At 40.9% G+C, this 21,619-nt stretch overlaps 1 protein-coding gene across 9 annotated transcripts in view; it reads left to right on the top strand.

Annotated features, from left to right (window-relative positions):
* The window catches only part of LOC124709828 (serine/threonine-protein kinase MARK2-like), a 286,137-nt gene that overhangs the window by 140,342 nt on the left and 124,176 nt on the right, over positions 1-21,619 (top strand). For all 9 annotated transcript variants that reach the window (XM_047240879.1, XM_047240876.1, XM_047240875.1 and 6 more), the window contains 4 exons: positions 2,827-2,880; positions 6,132-6,180; positions 10,081-10,217; positions 20,638-20,694. In XM_047240879.1, the coding sequence (XP_047096835.1) occupies positions 2,827-2,880; positions 6,132-6,180; positions 10,081-10,217; positions 20,638-20,694 (297 nt within the window). The remainder of the gene's footprint in view (positions 1-2,826; positions 2,881-6,131; positions 6,181-10,080; positions 10,218-20,637; positions 20,695-21,619) is intronic.

Here is a 21,619-nt window from a genome sequence, read left to right as displayed (position 1 = left end):
TCGACCCAGTGCACCATTGTCACTTTCGCCTTGTGACGGGAGCTTTTAGGAGTAGTCCGGTGACCAGTGAACTGGTGGAGGCCAGATCCAACGTGCACAACTGCTCGCCAGTTACGTTGCATACATTCGTAGTTCTCCTGCGCGTCCAAATTATCGTCTCCTTTTTCCACCCGGGGAGTTCATCTCCTGCATCGGCGGCCTAGGTCAGGGCTAACGATTGCAGTTCACATATGATCCCTTCTGTCTGAACTGGAGCCCTTCCCTTTACCACTTCCCAATCAGGTCCGTCTGCATACATATACATGGTGTACACCTAGGCCGCAGATTCGTCTGGATCTTTCGCATGACCCTATGGACGCAGTTACTCCTGTTGCTCTCCGCTGTCACTTCCTCTCTGAAGTGGTTTACACCAATGGCTCAATGGCTGATGGTCAAGTTGGCTTCGCCTACATCCACAGAGGTCATTTTGAACAGCATTCCTTGCCTGGTGGCTGCAATGTATTCACGGCAGTGCTAGTGGCCATCTCTCGTGTACTGACTCCTTGAGCAGCCTACAAACTGTCGACCAGTGCTACCCTCGTCATCCTTTGGTAGTGTTCATCCAGGAATCTATCTGTACCCTGGACCGGTTCTGTCATTCAGTGCTTGTTTGTGTGGTCCCCAGGACACGTCGTCATCCCAGGCAATGAACTTGCCAACGGGCTGGCCAAACAGGCTATAAGGAAATCACTTATTGTGATCAGCATTCCAATAACTGATCTGCGTTTGTTTTTACGCCATCAGGTTTTTGGCTTTGGGAGACGGAATGCCATAACCGCAGTACACACAACAAACTGATGCCATTAAGGAGACGACGAAAGTGTGGCAGTCCTCCATGTGGGCCTCTCGCAGGGACTCTGTGGTTCTGTCAGCTCCACATTGGCCATGCTTGGGCGATTAGTAGCTACCTCCTGTGCTATGAAGATCCACCTAAGTGTCGATGCAGCACACAGGTGACAGTGGCCCATATTCTGGTGCACTGTCCCACTTTGACTGCCCTGTGACGAAATCTTTGGTTACCGGAATTGTTGCTGCTAATATTATCTGACTCTGCCTCATCGGCAGATTTAGTTTTACATTTTATTCATGAGGATGGGTTTTATCGTTTCATCTAAGTTTTAGCACAGGTCCTTTGTCCCTCTGTGTCCTCCACCATTGTGCTTTTAGGGTGGAGGTTTTAATGTTGCTGGATTCTCCTTTTTATTCTCATGGACAGCCAGCCATGGTAATCTGTTTTGTTGTTTTAATCTCTTCTACCTGCTTTTTGCGTTTCTGTGGTTTTCTTCTCCCCTTCTGTCCATTGAAGTGTTTGTTGCCCTTCTGTTTTTCTTGTGGTTTTTCCTTTCTCTCCGTTTTGTGTTGTCAGTCTTGCTTGTTTTATTCTCACTCTTGTGGCATTCTTTTATTCGGAACAAGGGACAGATGACCTAGCAGTCTGGTCCCTTCCCCTCTCTTTTAAACCAACCAACCAATTAGATGTCGGCTCAGTGAATTTCTGTACAATGTGTAAAGTGTAAATTTGAAATAAAGCTCAGTTTCATGCCTCTATCACTGCTGCCAATCTTTACGATGAACAGTGTTTGGTGGAAAGTACATGCGTGTGTAATGTATGTAGTTGAAAGGCTCAGGTAAAAGGTGAATTGAGTGAGGCCATACATTGCAGGCTAGTGGCCATCATGACAATGCCCCATGTCATACGGACACTTTCATCACAGAATTTTTTACCTCAAAAAGCATTCCTGTTGTTCCACAGACACCCAAACCACCTGATCTGAGTCCTAGTGACTTTTTTCTTGTCCTGACATTGAAAAATATTTTGAAAGGATGTTATATTGAGACTCTAGAGCACATTCAAAACAATGTGTCCGACATGTTAAAGTCCCTTCCAGTTGAAGCCTTTCCGCACTGCTACCAAGGGTGGAAACAACAGCTCCACTGATGTAGAGCCGTCCAAGGGAACTAATTTGAGGGGGACAAATTATTGTTGTTGGAAAGCGATAAACACTTCAATAAATAAAATATCAGTCTTACTATTTTTTCACACACCTCATACTTTGTTTGTGTACATAGTGGGTCAACAGTGTAAAGTCCCTTCACAATGTGAATTATCATTGTTGGAAATCACATAGATGTCGGGCTTGTAAACTGCAGCAACCAGGCATGTAACACATGTAGAGAAAATTTAATGGAGGTAGTAAATACAAGAGCACACATTTCAAGTGCAGAGCGGTAGTACCTGTCTTTCATATTATTTGTATTGTAATGTCAGTTCACAAAAATGTATTTTGTGATGGTTAAGATAATAATATTTTCAGATATTTCTTTCTTCCCATGAAAGCTGAAATAATTTGTGTTTTGCTTTGTGTAGAAAACTTGTTGTTAATTAATTTGTTGTAGGCACATGGTTCTACCTTTGTCCTAGATTATAGCTTTCTTTTCTAAACATTGACATCCATACTCATTGTATAGTGTATAGGAACTTCATACTGTGTTTTGCACTGCCAGTTTTCTACTGTGTGTGTGCTGTGAAATACGAATATGCAGCCCAAACATTGTTTATATTAGACTTCAGACACTTTGTCTTATGTACAGTATTTCTAAGAATAATGGATATTACTAACTGTCCTAAAGCACGGTCAGTGCCTTCTCCATGTTGTTTCTCAGTGAAAGTAGATCAACGTGATCACTGCAAAACAATCCTTTGGTATATTAATATTTATGTACAGCATATTTTGAGGTAAATATTTTAGTATTTCTTGTTTAATTATAGTCTCTCTTGTTTTACAGGTAGCCATAAAAATAATTGATAAAACACAGCTGAACCCTGGAAGCCTGCAAAAGGTAAATAAAATTTATCTATAGACAAGTCTTCTTCAAATTAACGTTAAAAAACTAAACCCATATCTGTGATAGATAAGATTGAATGCACTTCAAATTTTCTAGGTTGGTGGTGTGGGGTGGGGGGATGCGGAAGCAGTGATATAATATAATACTTCTATAAAAGTTAAAAAATTGAATTTGTGATTGTTATACTCCTGCTGCTACTATATTCTGCAATGTAACTATGAATACGTGTATTCCATTGTCTAAATTAAGATGATACAACACTGTTACCACCCCACCCAGTGTCCCCTCTCTGTCCTGTCGCCGCCCCACCCCTTTTCCCCTCTCTGTCCTGTCGCCGCCCCACCCCTTTTCCCCCCTCTGTCCTGTCGCCGCCCCACCCCTTTTCCCCTCTCTGCCCTGTCGCCACCCTACTCCGCCTCCCCTCTCCGCGCTGCCGCCGCCCCGCTCTGGCTCCCGCCTCCGCGCTGCCGCCGCCCCGCTCTGGCTCCCGCCTCCGCGCCGCCGCCGCCCCGCTCTGGCTCCCGCCTCCGCGCCGCCGCCGCCCCGCTCTGGCTCCCGCCTCCGCGCCGCCGCCGCCCCGCTCTGGCTCCCGCCTCCGCGCCGCCGCCGCCCCGCTCTGGCTCCCGCCTCCGCGCCGCCGCCGCCCCGCTCTGGCTCCCGCCTCCGCGCCGCCGCCGCCCCGCTCTGGCTCCCGCCTCCGCGCCGCCGCCGCCCCGCTCTGGCTCCCGCCTCCGCGCCGCCGCCGCCCCGCTCTGGCTCCCGCCTCCGCGCCGCCGCCGCCCCGCTCTGGCTCCCGCCTCCGCGCCGCCGCCGCCCCGCTCTGGCTCCCGCCTCCGCGCCGCCGCCGCCCCGCTCTGGCTCCCGCCTCCGCGCCGCCGCCGCCCCGCACTGGCTCCCGCCTCCGCGCCGCCGCCGCCCCGCTCTGGCTCCCGCCTCCGCGCCGCCGCCGCCCCGCTCTGGCTCCCCTCTCCCGTCTCCGCGCCGCCGCCGCCCCGCTCTGGCTCCCCTCTCCCGTCTCCGCGCTGCCGCCACCCCGCTCTGGCTCCCCTCTCCCCTCTCCGTTGTATACAAACAACTTTTTGTTATTTTTGCAAGAAATTTGTATAGCTTATTACTAGCTTTTTGCAGTGCTGTGTGGATGTAAACTTGATTGTAAATGCTACCTAACAGTATTGCAGTGTACAAATAAGAAAGTATATGTTGAGGTTACCACATAGCAAAACATTAAAGGTACTTTTGAGTTACAGAGTCTAATTTTGGAATGAATATTGTGCCAAGGACTGCTCTCTAATTTTGCATTCCTTATCTAGATACGATATATAAAACAATTGCCCTATGTACAAGGACTATTTGTCCCTTCCAAATAACATGCTGCACTGAAGCCCCATTACATATGAAATTCCAAACAGAAAAGGGAAGAAAGATGTATGAGCGGAGCAAAGACTAAGCAAGGACTTTGTACATTATTATAGCTACACAAGCGAAGTAAATTTTCTCTTTTAGTGCTCTCTGGCAACTAATCAAACTGACCAAAAATTTCTAACAGGTAGCGGAAAAGAACTGCGAATGGTGGTTTAAGAAGCACTGCTTTCAAAATACATTTCCTTTTTACACTAGATTAATTATGTTTTGAGTGAGGCTGTGCAGTGAGTTTTCTTGAATCGCAAAGCTTTTGATTCTCATTCAAACCTTAACACTTTGAGTACAGCCGCTTAGAAAAATTTTGGACACAGACCACCACCCATTGGTACCATTATTTCAGATTTTACCAGCATGTTTGTGTTTGATATATTGCAAAGGGGTAATATACGCTAAAAAAAATCATATGCGTAAGCATAGCTTTTCTTGTACGTACACTATACATTTATAAATTTAAACAAGGAACTTTAGTATTTGTGTGTTTGTGCAACTTAACAGTGATATTGGTATTAGCTGACTCAAAGTGTCCTATACTCTGAATATAAGATGTCATTTGCTGGCGACATAACGTATCGTGAGCAATGATTGAATGACAGAAGTGCCTCACAATCTCTATTTCAGTGATTCAGAAACTAATGTGCTGAGTTTTGAGTTTGGTGGAATAATATTTTTGGAATACGAAAATCTGCTGTGCATCAAAGATCTTTCCAAAACACATCTATCCCTTTTTTTTTTTTCTGTGATTCATTTCGTAAAGTGCCAGGGACAGGTTTTACGATTCCAGGGGGAAGCACAAAGCCACTTCACACAGAGAAAGTGTATCCTCGCCTGGATAATCTGTGTTTGCACCTGGGAGAAAGCGTATTTTCAACCGGGAAATTTGTGAATATTTTTGCTTGCCAGCATATACACCCTGCTGCCATCACCCCGCGCCCCGACCCAAAGCTACCAGTGTGCCACACACTTCACCCTGTCGCCGCCACCGTGTGCGCCGCGCACTCTGCCCTGTCGCCACCACCGTGTATCCACCCCCACATCCTCTCCAACCCATTGCCATTTTGCCCCCCCTCCCCCCCAATCCTGTCCGCACTGTCATCACCCGGCATTCCCCTCAGTCCACACTGTAGTCACTGGGCACCCAATCCTGTCCGCAATGTCACCACCACTCTCCCGCACTTTCTGCCTTGTTGTCCCCATCGACCCTTCCTCTCCTCACTTGTCACCCATTTCGTTTGGTCATTTGGCTCTGTCCTGTAGCTGCCACTAAGCAGCAGCACCACCACCGAAATCCCCCCCGCTATCCCCACCACGAGCTGCTCCCCACTTCCAAGCAGCCGTTGCATGCACCCTTTTTCTCCTCAATATTACCACCACCTTTCAATGCGCCACTGCTGCGCTTCTGCCTTGATACTGCCTTCATGCCACCCTGTTGCTGCTCTCATTACCTCCCAGCTGTTCCCTCCAACTTGGCCTGCTCAGCCCTCCTCACATTCGCTTACCCCAGCTTGACCACCTCTCCTTGTCCTAACATTCAATTACTCCAGCTTGGCCGCCTCTCCTGTCCTTGCAGCCATTTACTCCAGCATTTCTTCTTTGATCTGTCATGTGTGGAGTGGAAATTCATTCTTCAGGAGGTTTTTAATTTCCAAGGAACTTTTCGCCTTATTTTCTCATTTGTTATTTTCATGAATTAATAATTTATCTATATTTACATTGGATGCATTTAATTTTTCTTTGTAATTTCTATTTGTTTGCACCTATTTTAAATAGCATTGCATGTAATACACATTGTTATCAACACATTTATTGGTTTTCTCATGTTTCAGTTATTCAGAGAGGTTAGGATAATGAAAATGCTAGACCATCCAAACATAGGTAGGTATGCATAAATTTGTTATTAATGATAACTGTCAAAACTTGAGCATGCTATTATGTTTACATTGACTTATAAGTCTGTCTTTTTAAGTAATTCAGAAGGAACCCAGGAACTGTTTCATGGAAATTTCCTGATTTGCATCACTGTAAATTTGACTCCTTCAATATTCGCAGAAAAGTTGCTTTAGATGTAATACCAGTTTTATGTAATGGGGCGGGACTGCTATTATGTATGTTAGTGTGTTAACAACTTGAATGCTAGTTTATAATCTGAGCTACAGTTTAGAGTGATTCTTCACGGGCATATACAATACCAAACACTGCTTCTATTTTATCAGAACTGCCCTTTAGCATGAACTGCTGTTATGTGTAACCTGTAAAGTTAGTTTTTGTTGTATGTTGCTCCATATTTTACACAGTAACTTCAGTGGTTCATTGCTGTTTGATTACACCTTTGTCTCTGCTCCTGTTTATGTGGGAACAACGTGCAAAACTTACAAGTATTAATAAGTGACAGAAGCACCTTTAGTTGCAATAAAGATGTCAGTGTGTCCTGTTGAAACCTCCCACATTTCAGAGGCCCAGGAGGAAACAAACAAAAATACTGTAGATAGGATAATCAGGGTGTATACGGCCCGGGAGATCCGGGAAAAACCCGAGAATTTTTTCATCCGGGAAAAACCCGGGAATTTTTTAGAATTCCAGGATTTTTCATTGTTTTTGATTTCAGTTAAAGTTTTGTAGGTTTGACGTGTAAGATCTGATACGCTGACAAAGAACTTTAATCCAATACTGCTGAATAATACTGCAGCAATGAAACATAATCAGAGAATAACACCAAAATAAAAGTTTAGTTGCATAGAAAATGGGTAATTTACACAATGCACAGACCAGAGTGCCGACACCGAAAAGTGTCAAAGGCTTTAGGTCGAAGATTATGCAGTACGTCCGTAACAACAAACGTGCATTCGATGTGAGTGACGTCACAATTGTTTACATTTCTAACAGATCACCAGAAAATATTATGAATAGTGGCTTGAGATGCGTTACTTTTGTAGAAGCGCATTTTGCCGAGTTGAGTGAGTTCGGCCTACCTTCGTAACGTACGCGCCGCGGCCTGTCTTTCTCGTAGGCCTCGTGCTCTGGATAACTGCCGTCATTCGCTAGCGAGATCACGTGACATGAGCTATGACTGGCTGACAAAAGTGCATCGCTCAACGCAATCTCTGTTTTAGAGTTTCGGAAGCTACCGTGCTGTAATTTGTGTATATACTTTCGCAATACGAAAATAAACTCTGTGCATATTGTCTCACATCAAACAACTTTCCAAACGCATTGTTTTTCCTGGATTTCGTTTCCTAAAGTGCTGGGACGTCCTCCGCCGGTATAAGACCTTTACGATTCAAAGGACTGATAGGTTTTACAGCTCCGAGGGAAAGTATATTGTTACTTAACACGGATGTATTTTCACCCGCTTTATACGTAATTTCATCCGGGAGAAATTGTGTTTTTAACCGTGAAATCCGGGAATTTTTTTTTTCTTGTCCACGTAGACACCCTGATAATGAAATTGCACCATATGCGACAGAATCTCAAAGAACTTATGTTCCCATGTCACATGTCCAGACTGTTGTCACCAGAGTTCAGCATGATCACGTGAAGTGAAAATGGGGACTCCACAGCTGTGCACACAGGCAGTAAGTGGTTTTCAGAAACAAGGTAGCCAATTACTGTGTAAAGAAATTACTGTAGGTTGTGTGACTGTTATTCACCTTATGTGAAACCAGTGAGGGAATGGTATCATAAGTTTTTGACAACTAGAAGTGTTCTGAAACACTAAGACATGTACTGCCAGAACGTTTTAGAGGAGACAGTGGGGGACGTAAGAGAAGTGTTTCTCAGAAACCCATGTATGTCAGTTTGATAGGCATCTAGGCAACTGAATGTATGCCAAGCAACATTGCATTGTGCTGTGTACCAGCATCTTTGTATACTTACAGAGTGCAAATTCGGCAACTTCTGATGCAAAATGACAAACGATGTCAATAATTTGCTGCAGCGTATTGAAATAAATGCCATCTTCCTAGAAAGACGTTCATTCCGAGATGAGGCAATCTTTTATGTTACAGGAATGGTTAATCAGCATAATGTTCAACTTTGGAGTCAACAACATCTGCACATTATCATTGAACATGTTGGTGATAACCCTAAATTAAATGTCTGGTGTGGGCTGAAGCACGACAGGATAGTTGGACCATTCTTCTCTGCAGAAAACACAGTGAATGGGTCACCATATCAGGACTTGTTCGAGCAGTTTGTGTACCCTTAGAGACAAGACTTGCAACCCGGCATCATTATTCACCAAAATGGAGCTCTGTCATATTGGTCCGTGGCTGTTCATTAGCTCCAAGATACAAAATCACCCAATCCCTGGATCGGACATGGAGGACACATTTGTCTGAACACCTCATTCCCCCAACATTACCCTGATGGATTTCTTGTTGCGGGGACTCAAGAAGGACCTCACGTGTGCTACAAATGTTGAAGATATTCCTGTGTTACTACATCGCACCACTGATTGATTGTGACAGTAACAGAGAACATGTTACAAATAACACGGCAAGAAACTGAATACAGAGTTGATATTCTTCGTTCTGAAAATGGATCACATATAGAAGTGTATTGATGATAATTAAATAAATTCTTTGAGATGTTCCAGTCTATAGTGCAATTTCATTTTTATATCTACTGTAATTTTTTCTCCCCTGGATCTTAGAAATGTGCGGGTCCGAAAGGGACACCCTGTACTTTGTTGACAGACTTTGAAGCAAATTTCATCATTGAATCCTGCAACACAGTTCCTACTTTCTTCTGTGGTGATAAAAGTTCATGATGGGGATGTCTTGCTGTGAGCCATTCTTTGGTTGTAATAGATTTACTGCATCGTCAGTTGTTAAGGCTATTTCTCATTGAGCCTTACTTTGCAGTTCTTGCTTTGGTATTCTTTTCAGAACTAATTTGAGCATGCTTTCATGCCTTGAAATTTACCAATCAGTGTTTATCAACACACTATCCTTTATTCCTCAGATACAGTTTAATTCCCATTTGTTCCACACAGCTTCATTTGTTACCCTTTTGACTTTTGATACCTCCAGCACTTAATGACGACACCTCATTTTGAAGTGTTAATTCCTGTGATACATAATTAACAGTATTTGAGTCCTTGTAATAGTAGTAAACATGTAGGGCAAATGTTATGTATAATTCCATATTTTTAATTCTTTTATTTATTTATTTATAATTTTTTTCAGTCAGTTTGATTCCTCTATCAAGGGCGAACAACTTACTTCCTTCCCCACTTCCTTTCAACATGGATATAGTAGAGTCATCATTAGAAGGTCTCTGACAGTTACAGTTGGCTTGGCATTGCTGCTGCATGCATCTACGTCAACCATTGCACTTTGCCGTTGGAAGTGGTCAAGAATTTTCTTTTGATGACTCAGCTATAGTCCTCCATCAGTTTTGGTCTGATTTTCATGTCTTTCCTATCTTTATTTAATTTAGAATTAATGGGTAATTGAATTTGAAAACATTACTTCTTTTACGTTGATGAGAACTTTTACACTGGCTCCTTGGTCTCATTAAGTTAGTTGATGGTTTCCTAGAGTAATGGAATATTCTTTAAAAGACAGGATGTGCATCCAGAAGGGCAAGGCAGATAAGGCAACTGCTTGTGTGTCCTATTGTGGCTGGTGTCTGTGTGTAAAAGAATTCTTTTGCTGTTGGAATGTTTTTTCCAGCACAGAATTTGTAAATTTACTCTGTTAAATTAGTGTACTCCAGTTTATTTAAAGAAATTTGTTGTGTAATGGATTTTTATGAATTTTTATTCATTTACAGTAAAATTGTTTCAAGTGATTGAAACCGAAAAGACTCTGTACTTAGTGATGGAATATGCAAGTGGAGGGGAAGTTTTTGACTATTTGGTCCTGCATGGTAGGATGAAAGAAAAAGAAGCCAGAGCCAAATTTAGACAGGTAAAATGTACTGTTATTAGATATATAAAAATTTAAGTATGCATAGGTATGTTTCTGTTATTGAGTTTTCTTTAATTTTCGTTTATTGGAGTTTTCTATACTGGCATTTTAGCTCCTGTTTTAATTGGTTTTATTATTATTATTATTGTTTTTGTTGTATAAGTTCTCTTGAATTTGTGTGTTTGGCTATATCATTTAATCTCGTAAAGTCATTAATTATGACGCTTTTTTGCATCTCTGTCTTTAGTAATAGGACTAACCTAACATTGACAGTATATGTATTAGCTGATCAGAGTATCTATACTGGTCTCAAACATGAAATAACCGTTCCGTGTTCGTAAGTGCACAAATACTACTCAGTTGGGTGTTCAGTTAGTGGTACTATCCTCAGCCACATACCATTAGGTGGCTTGTGGACTGTGATGTTGATGTAGATCTAGAGCAGGCATCAGCAAACTATGACCTGGGTGCCAAATCTGGCCCACTGCCTGCAACCTAAGAATTTTTTACATTTCTAAATTCTTAAAAAATTTAAAGTAGGATAATACTACTGAATGAAACTTGCAAATTATGTGAAAGTAAGATGTCAGCTGAATTGGAATAATCTTTTGGTTTTGGCTATGTATTGCTGTTGACTAGCAACACACTCTGATGGTTGACCTGGAAAAAAAAAAAAAAAAACAGGAAGCTTGCTGAGGAAGCCGGGCATCCCCACTGCCACTGTGATGGCACGCAATTTTAAGTTGATACTATTACCAGTGCCACATGTATCACTGTTTTGCAATATTTTGTTCTCATTTATAAAACAACTGTTTTCCATCGCGTTGCTATCAGAACTACAAAAGGAGAGAAAAGCTGACTTTGAACATCATTATTTTAAGGTAGAGTGGGCTTAAAATTATTTTGTCACTGAATTAGATGGGAAAGGGTTGTTCCTATTGTGTAGTGACACTACAGCTGTACAAAAAGTGTGTTATGTGCTCTGGCATTACCAGACTAAACATTTACCACAGTGTTTCCTTTCCAATTCACTGGGAAGATTGAAAAATGAAACTGTGGCTGCAACTAAAATAAGTTTACAAATTGCTCATTGTTAACCAAGGACGGGAAACTATTTACTGGTAGTGAGTTACTTAAATAATGTCTGATTGTAGCGCCTGAAGAAATGTGTCCTGAGAAAATAGATTTGTTTAATTCTATCAATCTTTCCTTGAGAACAGTTGCTTTAAGAGTTGAGGATATTGGCAGCAACATTGGTAACCAATTACTTAACAAGGCTCATAGATACTGTACAGTTGCTGCTATTTATTCGAGGAGTCAGTGCTGACTTCAGAGTGACTGAATAGTTAGCTTCTTAGAGTAGTCTGTGTGGAATAACTACAGATTAAAATATTTTCAAAGTAGTTGAGAAAACATTAACAAAGTATAACTTGTAGAGGAAACAGTTTATGCTGTCACAACTGTAAAAATGTGTCTGGTATGGACACATTCCCCATGCTATAAAAAAAAAAATTCGCAAAAGATATATTTTCCAAGCTCAAACAACAGTTCCAGATATGCTCTCAGGTCTTGATGGAAATGCAGAAGACATTTCTATATTTTAAAATACGTTCGGCTGTACCATTGAGAAACTTCCACCTGACGTTCAGATGGATGTAATTAATCTGCAATGTGAGAATATGTTCTATAAATGTCTACCAGTTGATGAATATTGTGAGTTAAGATCAGATGCCCCAAGTTTGATATCTGTATTTGGTAGTACCTATTTGTGTGAAAAACATTTTCAAAAAACAGGGCAAATTTTAAACCAGCGATCTTCAATTGGGACTTTTTGAAACAGGATAATGTGTTACCTGATGTTGCACCTGACTCAACAAACTCCACCAGCATGTCAACAGTGATGGATAATTTACATACAACAAAGCAGTCACTAATACGAAAAGAATTGACAAAGGTGTCAACATCACTGTCACAATAGCATGCCGTTAATCACAGTAATATAGAAACCATATTACCTTATGTGAATTGGAACAAAATGATGTAATCAGGTTAAGCCATCCAGATATAGTATGCTATCCTACAAAACAACACACTGACAGAATGATTCTCAGAACAAAAATGTACCAACAAACCCCAGGGAACCATGTGACCTACTAAAAACCTTATGTACCAGAAGATCTGAAACCCTAAACTTTGAAAGATTTTACAATGAGTGGAAGCATGGATAGATGCATTTCTTGAATATTTTAGAACGAAATTCATTACCAGAAACTGTAGTAAGTGCAGAAATTCCCACAGTTACAGAACAACTGGATACCTACATGGCATACACTTACCGTATCTGTTCGAATCAAAGCCGCACTCAAATCTAAACCACACCTGAAAAATGAGACTCAAAATCAAGGGGAAAAAAAAATTCCCGAATCTAAGCCGCACATAAAATTTGAGACTTGAAATTCAAGGGGAGAGAAACGTTTTAGACCGCACCTCCAAATCGAAACAAAGTTGGTCCATTTTAATATGAGAGACAATTTAGGTCTAATGAATGACGATACAGCTACAGTAGTTTGGTTCAAGTCGTCAGCTTGGCAGTTAAGCTTTACCAGGTAGCCATTGCTATGTGTCAGGCGCTCCGTCCCTATTTATAAGGGTACCCTTCCTTTTTCACATGCTTCGTCTGGTTTGAATTGATTACTTATTTTTCTTTGATCTGATAAGTGCCAGTCTCTTGGTTATAGGTGTTTACGTCACTTGAAGCTGAAAATACATTACTGTACTGTGTCATGCATTGTTTGTCGCAATCTGATAATGAGTGTTTACAGCCAGTCGCCGCTTACAATTTTAAAAAAAAGAGAGGAATCGTCTCATTAGCGAAACAATGACAAGAGACTGCTGTTTGTTGTTACTTACTCTGCTGCTTTCTTTGATAATGATCAACAAGAACCAAATAATAGACTGCGTATGATATAAGATGTTCTGAACGATAGTTTAGTGAAAATTCTTCTCCGTTTGAAAATCTTTGCAGACGCCTCTTTAGTACATTACATTCTGCACAAAAATTAGAGGCATCTTAGATTTAAAAATCTAGGCAGCTGCCGTGCTTCATTTCTGACTGTACCACTACTAGGCATAAGAATAATATAAACATGGCATATGTATATTCTTCCGCGTTTTGCTGTTGTCTCACTCTAGTTTCGTAGTTTATTAGGCAGACAAGATTTAAATGAGATAGCAGCAAACACGAAAGAATACATGGCAAAATGTTTATATTTGTGTTATTCTTATAGTGAAGAGAACACCGCATGTGATTCAGAATTCATAAAAGTTCCTATTAGCAACCATCTCTTCTCACAGGTAGGAAAAAATTCAGAATGTAGAGTTCGCCATATTGAGAAACATCCCAAACAGTCTTGCCACTTGGATTTTCATAGTACATTGAAATGCTGTTACATTCGAAGATGAACAATACGGAATTTGTATTTACTTCGTTGGATAATGTATGAAAATGCAGTGGTCGAAACTCGGGGAGGAGAAAAAAAGCTCATCTTCCACCTTTTTTAAATTTATTTACTGACACACAGGTTTTGGCGCCAGTATTTCTCTTTGTGCCTGCAGAACATGCCTGTGTAGCGCTACATATATTCAATGGCAGAAGTTAGTCGTGGTGGCACCTACCACCATTTTACAGAACTTCTGCTTACTTTGCACTCGATTCTAAGCTGCAGGCAGTTTTTTGGATTGCAAAAACCGGAAAAAAGTGCAGCTTAGATTGGAGTAAATATGGTAACAGCCCATTGTGGGCAACTCAAGCTCTGTACCGGTTGTCTGAACAGTTACCAGCAGCCAGACGCAGTGGCAGCATAAAGTAAAGGTTAATTACAGAAGGCGAACATAAACAACAGCCAACTACACAGTAACAAAATCGGGTCACAGTTGACTTAAGAAGCAACATGCACATAGGGTGTGATGTTAAGATGATGGAGTCTCAAGACAGGCTTTGTGCAGCATAAACTACTGGATGATAACAAATTTAATAAGTTGATCATAACAGATTACTAGGCACAGATTGCACAGCAGATATTTCCCCTGTCCATATGCATGAGAGGAAGAAAAGAAAAACTTTGGTGGAAATGGTACTTGCTAAGAAGTATTGAATGGAGTAATACCACAGATCACCTGAATATGGATGTAAATAGGAATATAAAAAAAAGGTAGGGAGGTTTATCTGTTTAGCAAGCGTAATAGGAGGCAGATTTCAGACTACCTAACAGATCAAAACGAAAATTTCTGTTCTGACACTGACAGTGTTGAGTGTTTATGGAAAAAGTTCAAGGCAATCGTAAAATGCGTTTTAGACAGGTACGTGCCAAGTAAAACTGTGAGGGATGGGAAAAACCTACCGTGTTTCAACAACAAAGTTAGGAAACTATTGTGAAAGCAAAGACAGCTTCACTGCAAATTTAAATGCAGCCAAAACCTCTCAGACAAACAGAAGCTAAATGATGCCAAAGTTAGTGTAAGGAGGGCTATGCTTGAAGCGTTCAGTGAATTCGAAAGTAAAATTCTATGTACCGACTTGACAGAAAATCCTAGGAAGTTGTGGTCTTACGTTAAATCAGTAAGTGGCTCGAAACAGCATATCCAGACACTCTGGGATGATGATGGCATTGAAACAGAGGATGACACGCGTAAAGCTGAAATATTAAACATCTTTTTCCAAAGCTATTTCACAGAGGAAGACCGCACTGCAGTTCCTTCTCTAAATCCTCGCACAAACGAAAAAATGGCTGACATCGAAATAAGTGTCCAAGGAATAGAAAAGCAACTGGAATCACTCAACAGAGGAAAGTCCACTGGACCTGACGGGATACCACTGCAATTCTACACAGAGTACACCAAAGAACTTGCCCCCCTTCTAACAGTTGTGTACCGCAAATTTCTAGAGGAACAGAAGGTTCCAAATGATTGGAAAAGAGCACAGGTAGTTCCAGTTTTCAAGAAGGGTCGTCGCGCAGATGCACAAAACTATAGGCCTATATCTCTGACATCAATCTGTTGTAGAATTTTAGAACATGTTTTTTGCTCGAGTATCATGTCATTTTTGGAAACCCAGAATCCACTCTGTAGGAATCAACGTGGATTCTGGAAGCAGCGGTCATGTGAGACCCAACTCACTTTATTTGTTCACGAGACCCAGAAAATATTAGATACAGGCTCCCAAGTAGATGCCATTTTCCTTGACTTCCGGAAGGTGTTCGATGCAGTTCCGCACTGTCGCCTGATAAACAAAGTAAGAGTCTATGGAATGTATGATTATATGATAGCGGAACAAACACTGGTAGCAGTTACTTCTGTAAAATATCTGGGAGTACGCGTACAGAACGATTTGAAGTGGAACGACCATATAAAATTAATTGGTGGTAAGGTAGGTTCCAGGTTGAGATTCATTGGGAGAGTCCTTAGAAAATATAGTCTATCAACAAAGGAGATGGCTTACAAGACACTCGTTCGACCTATACTTGAGTACTGCTCATCAGTGTGGGATCTGTACCAGGTCGGGTTGACAGAGGAGATAGAGAAGGTCCAAAGGAGAGCGGCGTGTTTCATCACAGGGTTATTTGGTAAGCATGATAGCGTTATGGAGATGTTTAGCAAACTCAAGTGGCAGACTCTTCAAGAGAGGTGCCCTGCATCGTGGTGTAGCTTGCTGTGCAGGTTTTGAGAGGGTGTGTTTTTGGATGAGGTATCGAATATATTAGCTTCCCCCTACTTATACCTCCCAAGGAGATCACGTATGTAGAATTAGAGAGATTCGAGCACACACGGAGGCTTTCCGTCAGTCGTTCTTCCCACGAACCATACGTAGCTGGAACACGAAAGGGAGGTAATGACAGTGGCACGTTAAGTGCCCTCCGCCACACACCGTTGGGTGGCTTGCAGAGTATAAACGTAGATGTAGATTAACAGAAATATGGTATGAATTCTCATGGATGGGAAAGGTGTAACCAGCCTGGAAAGTGGAAAGTACTGTTGTGATGAAGAGTATTAGTATGGTATTCTGTCTTATGGCAGGTCGTGTCGTGGGTTAAGCCTCTTCCACTTTTGTTAGTCATTGGCCAGTCTTTTCATTTCTGAATATTTGTCTCCTTCAATATTGTCCAGAATTTGATACCTTCTTTTTCCTCTTCCCTTTTTTCTCTCCACCATTCCTTCTATTCCTTCCTTCAATAATCAGTCCTTCCTCAAACAATGTCCAGTCCAATTCCATTTTCTTTTTCTGATGACTTTCAGCATGTTTCTTTCTTCTTCAACTCCTCTTAAAACTACTTCACTCCTTACTCAGTCTTCCCATTTCATTTTTTCCATTCTTCTCCATATCCACATCTCTAGTGCCTCCAATCTTCCTTCCACAATGTCCCGGTCTCTTCACCATATAGTGCAACGCTCCATAGGTAACATTTGGCAAATCTTTTCCTCAGATCTTTGTTTAGTGAAGTAATTTCTGTTTCTTCTTGAATCCTCCTTTTGCCATTGCAATTCTTTTCCTAATTTCTGTTGAGCAATACGTATCACCCATTATGACACTTTCCAAGTAATTGAAGTTATTCACTTGCTGTGTTTCATCTCCCCCTATTTTCATACGGCATTTTCTCCCCTTTCCTCCAGTTATGTAGCTTTTCATTTTCTTCTTGTTAATTTTCATTCCATATTCTTCTAATTTTGTGTTTGGATCATCTAACATTTGTTCCATATCTCTTGCACACTGTGCCATCACAACCATGCCGTCTGCAAATCTTATACACTCCACTTTCCAACACCCTATACAGACTCCTCTTCTTCCATCAAAACTTTCATTAATAATTTCCTCCAGATAGATATTGAACATTGTTGGTGATAAACAACCACCTTGTGTTACGCCTCTTCCCAGTTAAATTTCTTCACTCATCACACCTCCTATTTTTGCTCTTGCTCTTTGGTTCAAATATAAATTTCTAATTAGCCGTCAATCCCTCCAGTCAACTCCATGTTTGCTTAGGATTTCCATCAGTTTGTCTCATCTGATGCAGTTAAAGCCTTCTCAAGATCAATGAACACAACATACACCTTCCTTTTCTTCTCCATGTACCTCTCCCCTATCACTCTCAGTAGCCCAGTGGCATCTCTACAAATTGTTCATCTCCTATTAAGCAATTCAGCTTTCCATATAGCCTTCTGTTGAGCGGCCTCGGCCAGAATTTGGCTGCATGCAATATCAAGCTCACTGTTCTTTGTGTAATGAAGAAGTCCTTTAGTAAAGCCCGAGCCTACACAGAAACGTACAGCTCAATTCACCTATTAAATAGTTATGTGTAAGTCTATAGAATATTGCTGTGTAACATCTTGTAGATCCTTTGAAAATATTATAACCTCTACCCACATCTGTTTGACCTTAGGTAGGAAAAGAATCATAGATGACATTATCAGTGAAATACTGTAATTTCCAGCATTGAGCAAAATACTTGAAGACTTTAATAGCAGTACTAATTTAGGCAGCTGTGATTATCGCTGGATGGTTTGGCTCTATTTAAACTTATCCAAGAAATATGGTTACTTAGACCTCATTTGTTAAAGTTATTGTAGGAGTAGATTAGCAGAATGCCATGTGGGTAGTATCAAACTAATTAAGAAAACTAAAAAGAGGGGCTTGCAAGATTAAAATGAAGGTTCCACCTTCTTGGATATTGTGACTGAATCCCTATTACGTCTAATGGCTAGGATGAACGTGCTGTCACAATCATAGCATATTCAAATGATCTGGCTGTTGTCATAGCAACAGAAGACTGAGAGTGAAAAGCAAATAATACAGAAGAGAATATGGCACTTCGCGAGTACGATACTCATCACAATGAATTAGACAATGTACATAATGCTGTAAAGTACCCTCTCTAAAACCCTTTCAATCAAAATAAACAACATAAATGTCAAAAGAGATAAGTAACAAAATACTTACACCATGATGCAAGGTAAAGTTTTGATGAGTATATTTATATTATAATGAGAAAAACTCTAAAGCTAAAAATTAAAATTGCGAGACTCAGCACTGCAGAAAAGAGACTCCGCACTGTAGAAAAAAGAAGAAAAAAGAGCACTGCAGAAAAAAGAAGAAAAAAGACTCCCGGCAGTGGGCACTGCAGAAAAAAGACTGGGCACTGCAGAAAAAAGACTCCGCACTGCAGAAAAGACTCCAGAAAAAGACTCAAGAAAAAAGACTTGGCACTGCAGAAAAAAGACTTGGCACTGCAGAAAAAAGGCTCGGCACTGCAGAAAAAAGGCTCGGCACTGCAGAAAAAAGGCTCGGCACTGCAGAAAAAAGGCTCGGCACTGCAGGAAAAGAAGACTCGGCACTGCAGGAAAAGAAGACTCGGCACTGCAGGAAAAGAAGACTCGGCACTGCAGGAAAAGAAGACTCGGCACTGCAGGAAAAGAAGACTCGGCACTGCAGGAAAAGAAGACTCAGCACTGCAGGAAAAGAAGACTCAGCACTGCAGGGAAAGAAGACTCAGCACTGCAGGGAAAAAAGACTTAGCACTGCAGGAAAAAACAGAAAAAAAGACTCAGCACAGCAGGAAATGTACTGATGTTAATTAGAACATGCCCACAGTGCATTGTGTGAAACAGTAGTGTGCTTTACAGTTGGACACAGACATGCCCTTGCAACTAACAGGCACACTGAAAGGTGTGGCCAGAGGAGCTTATTGCTAATACTGCCAGGGGCATTCAGCATCATGTTGGTTGAAGCACTGTGTGGGGTTCTTGTAACATACACCAATAGATGTTACTGCCACATATAGGGCTGGTGCCAGTAGGCTACCCAAAGATGAGTAGACTGTAAAACCTGATTGAAAAAAAAAAAAAAACAACAAGAGAACAAATGAAAACTTACAAATTGGCATGTGAATACTGGGCAGAAATAATGGGAAGTTATATTAATAAGGAATGCGGAGTAAATTATTTTTTTTTTTTCCCATCATGTCAACCTGATTGGGATGTGGTCGATTTCTGACAGGCTATAAGCCTTATTCCATGCAGATTTAGTATGTGTGTCTCAGTCAGTAGGATTTATGAACTTTTAGAGTACATGGTTTCTGAGAGGATATATCCCCTGGTTGTTAGCAGTATGGACAGTAAGACAAACACAGAGGGTCCATGTTAACCTACATCAGATTTGGGATCCAAACAAATGGAACTGATTCAGTGCAACAAAGAATATTAAGGAAGCAATACATATCCGTACAGCTGATACTCTCATCAACAGGGATGCGAGATTTCGACTGAGCATAGCCTGGGACCCTGCATTGGCTGCTATTAAATCACAATGTGGAAATTAAGATTTTTCGATAACAGACCTGTCATAACATTGGTCTGGTACGGTCTTTAGTGAGTAACACTGTTAGTTGACACAGCGTACAGTGCACCCGCAGAAGAACCACTCAGTGATTTTTGACAGAGGAAGTTTTTGAGTATGGCACCATCTATCTGCAAATCATTGCACTTGCATTGTTTTCACACCTGTGCATTCTTCGCGTGTATGTTCGAGAAATGGGGCATTGCCATGCGGATACCGTCAGTTGTACCTAGCCACCAGCAAGGTTGAACCACCTGAAGCTGTTGGACAGTTGCTCCAAGGAAATATTGTAGAATTTGCACAACTTGATCTGGCGGCAAACCTGTGAAGACTTTTACAACAAAAAACATCATTCAATGGAGGCTTTCACAGTCAGTATTTACATTGTTGATGACTTTCGTTATCTGGGCAGTACATTGTGGTCAAGAACATGTTTCTGTGAACAGGCCATGTGAAGACCACAGCTTAATGCCCATGTAACAAAAATCATCAAGAATGTAAGACACCATATCCAGAACACTTTTAACTGAATATGGGCACATTCGTGTAGAGGCAAAGGGAAACATAAATGTGGGTTGTTTGGAAGCTGATGATAGTGATAATCAAAATGAAATGTAACTCTGCTGCATTTGTATGAAGTGAAGTGCATGGGGATTTGGTACTCCCCCCCCCTTCTTTTTTCATCTGACCTGCTTGTTTCTCCCTTTTGGTGTGTAGAGTTTGTATGTTTAGAGGTAGTATGTAACGGATTGTTAAATTAAGCTAGACAAAATTATGACTGTTAGCTCTTAATATATGGTCATGCTAAAAATGTGCATTGCTTATAAAATAACACAGAATAGCCTTACTGCACAGGGATACCAACACAACATAAATATTAACTTAGTTTAATACACCTGAGGTTAAAAAAAAATATATTACTTTTGTTAATAAGATTCTGTGTGTACTAAATAAGAAATCAGCACATGCTTATACATAAAAGAATGCCAATAAATGAAAAGAAAGACAATTGGTTTTTGGTTTTTGTAATTCCAGATTGTTTCTGCTGTGCAGTATTGTCATCAGAAGAAAATCATCCACAGGGATTTGAAGGTAAGCATGATAGGGAAGTTTTAGTTGGAATGGTCATAAATTAACTGCAACTGATTTCTTTGTAATTAGAATTACTACATTATTCTTGAAGTTCAAGGGTATTTTGCCTGTCTAATATATCTTGCCCACCAGATGGCTGGCTCTCCCAAGGCTATCAGTAGTTCTCCCGTAATATCATCTGTTCCCAACTTTGATCTTTCAGGGCTCCGCCAAAGTCTTCTTGGAGAATCTATCTCCCATCTCGTCTTCACCTACGTAATTTCCTTTTCTGTGATATTAGGTAATAGTTCATCTCCCTTGTATGGACAGTCTGTATACTCCTTCAAGCTTTCAGCTTTCCCTTCTTTGCTTAGGACTGGTTTTCCATCTGAGCTCTTGATACCCATACAGATGTTTCTCTTTTTCCCCAAAAGCCTCTTTAATTTTCCCGTAGACATTGTCTATTTTTTCCCCTAGTAAAATACCCCTCTAAATCTGTACATTTGACATCTATCCATTCCTGCTTAGCCATTTTGCACTTCCCTCAATCTCATTTTTTAAACATTTGTCTTCCATTCCACTTGTTTCATTTGCTGCATTTTTAAATTTTATTCTTCCATCAGTTAAATTCAAAATCTCTTGATAGCCAAAGATTTCTACTAGGCCTTGTCTTTTTGTCTATATGATCCTCTCTGCCTTCAATATTTTACCTCTTAAAGCTTCCCATTTATCTTCTACTGTAAGTCATGGTTGCACAGTACTAACATGAATTCTTTTGCAGCAGAATGAAAAAACTGGTGGAAGGTGACGCCAGGGAAGATTATTTTGGATTCCAGAGAAATGTAGAAACACGAAAGGCAATACTGACCCTAAGACTTGACTTAGGAAATAGGTTAACAAAAGACAAACCTATGTTTATAGCATTTGAAATTGTTGATTGGAATAC

This window comes from Schistocerca piceifrons, chromosome 1 (assembly GCF_021461385.2).
Source record: "Schistocerca piceifrons isolate TAMUIC-IGC-003096 chromosome 1, iqSchPice1.1, whole genome shotgun sequence".
Classification (NCBI taxonomy): domain Eukaryota; kingdom Metazoa; phylum Arthropoda; class Insecta; order Orthoptera; family Acrididae; genus Schistocerca; species Schistocerca piceifrons.
This window is presented reverse-complemented; position numbering and strand designations above follow the sequence as displayed.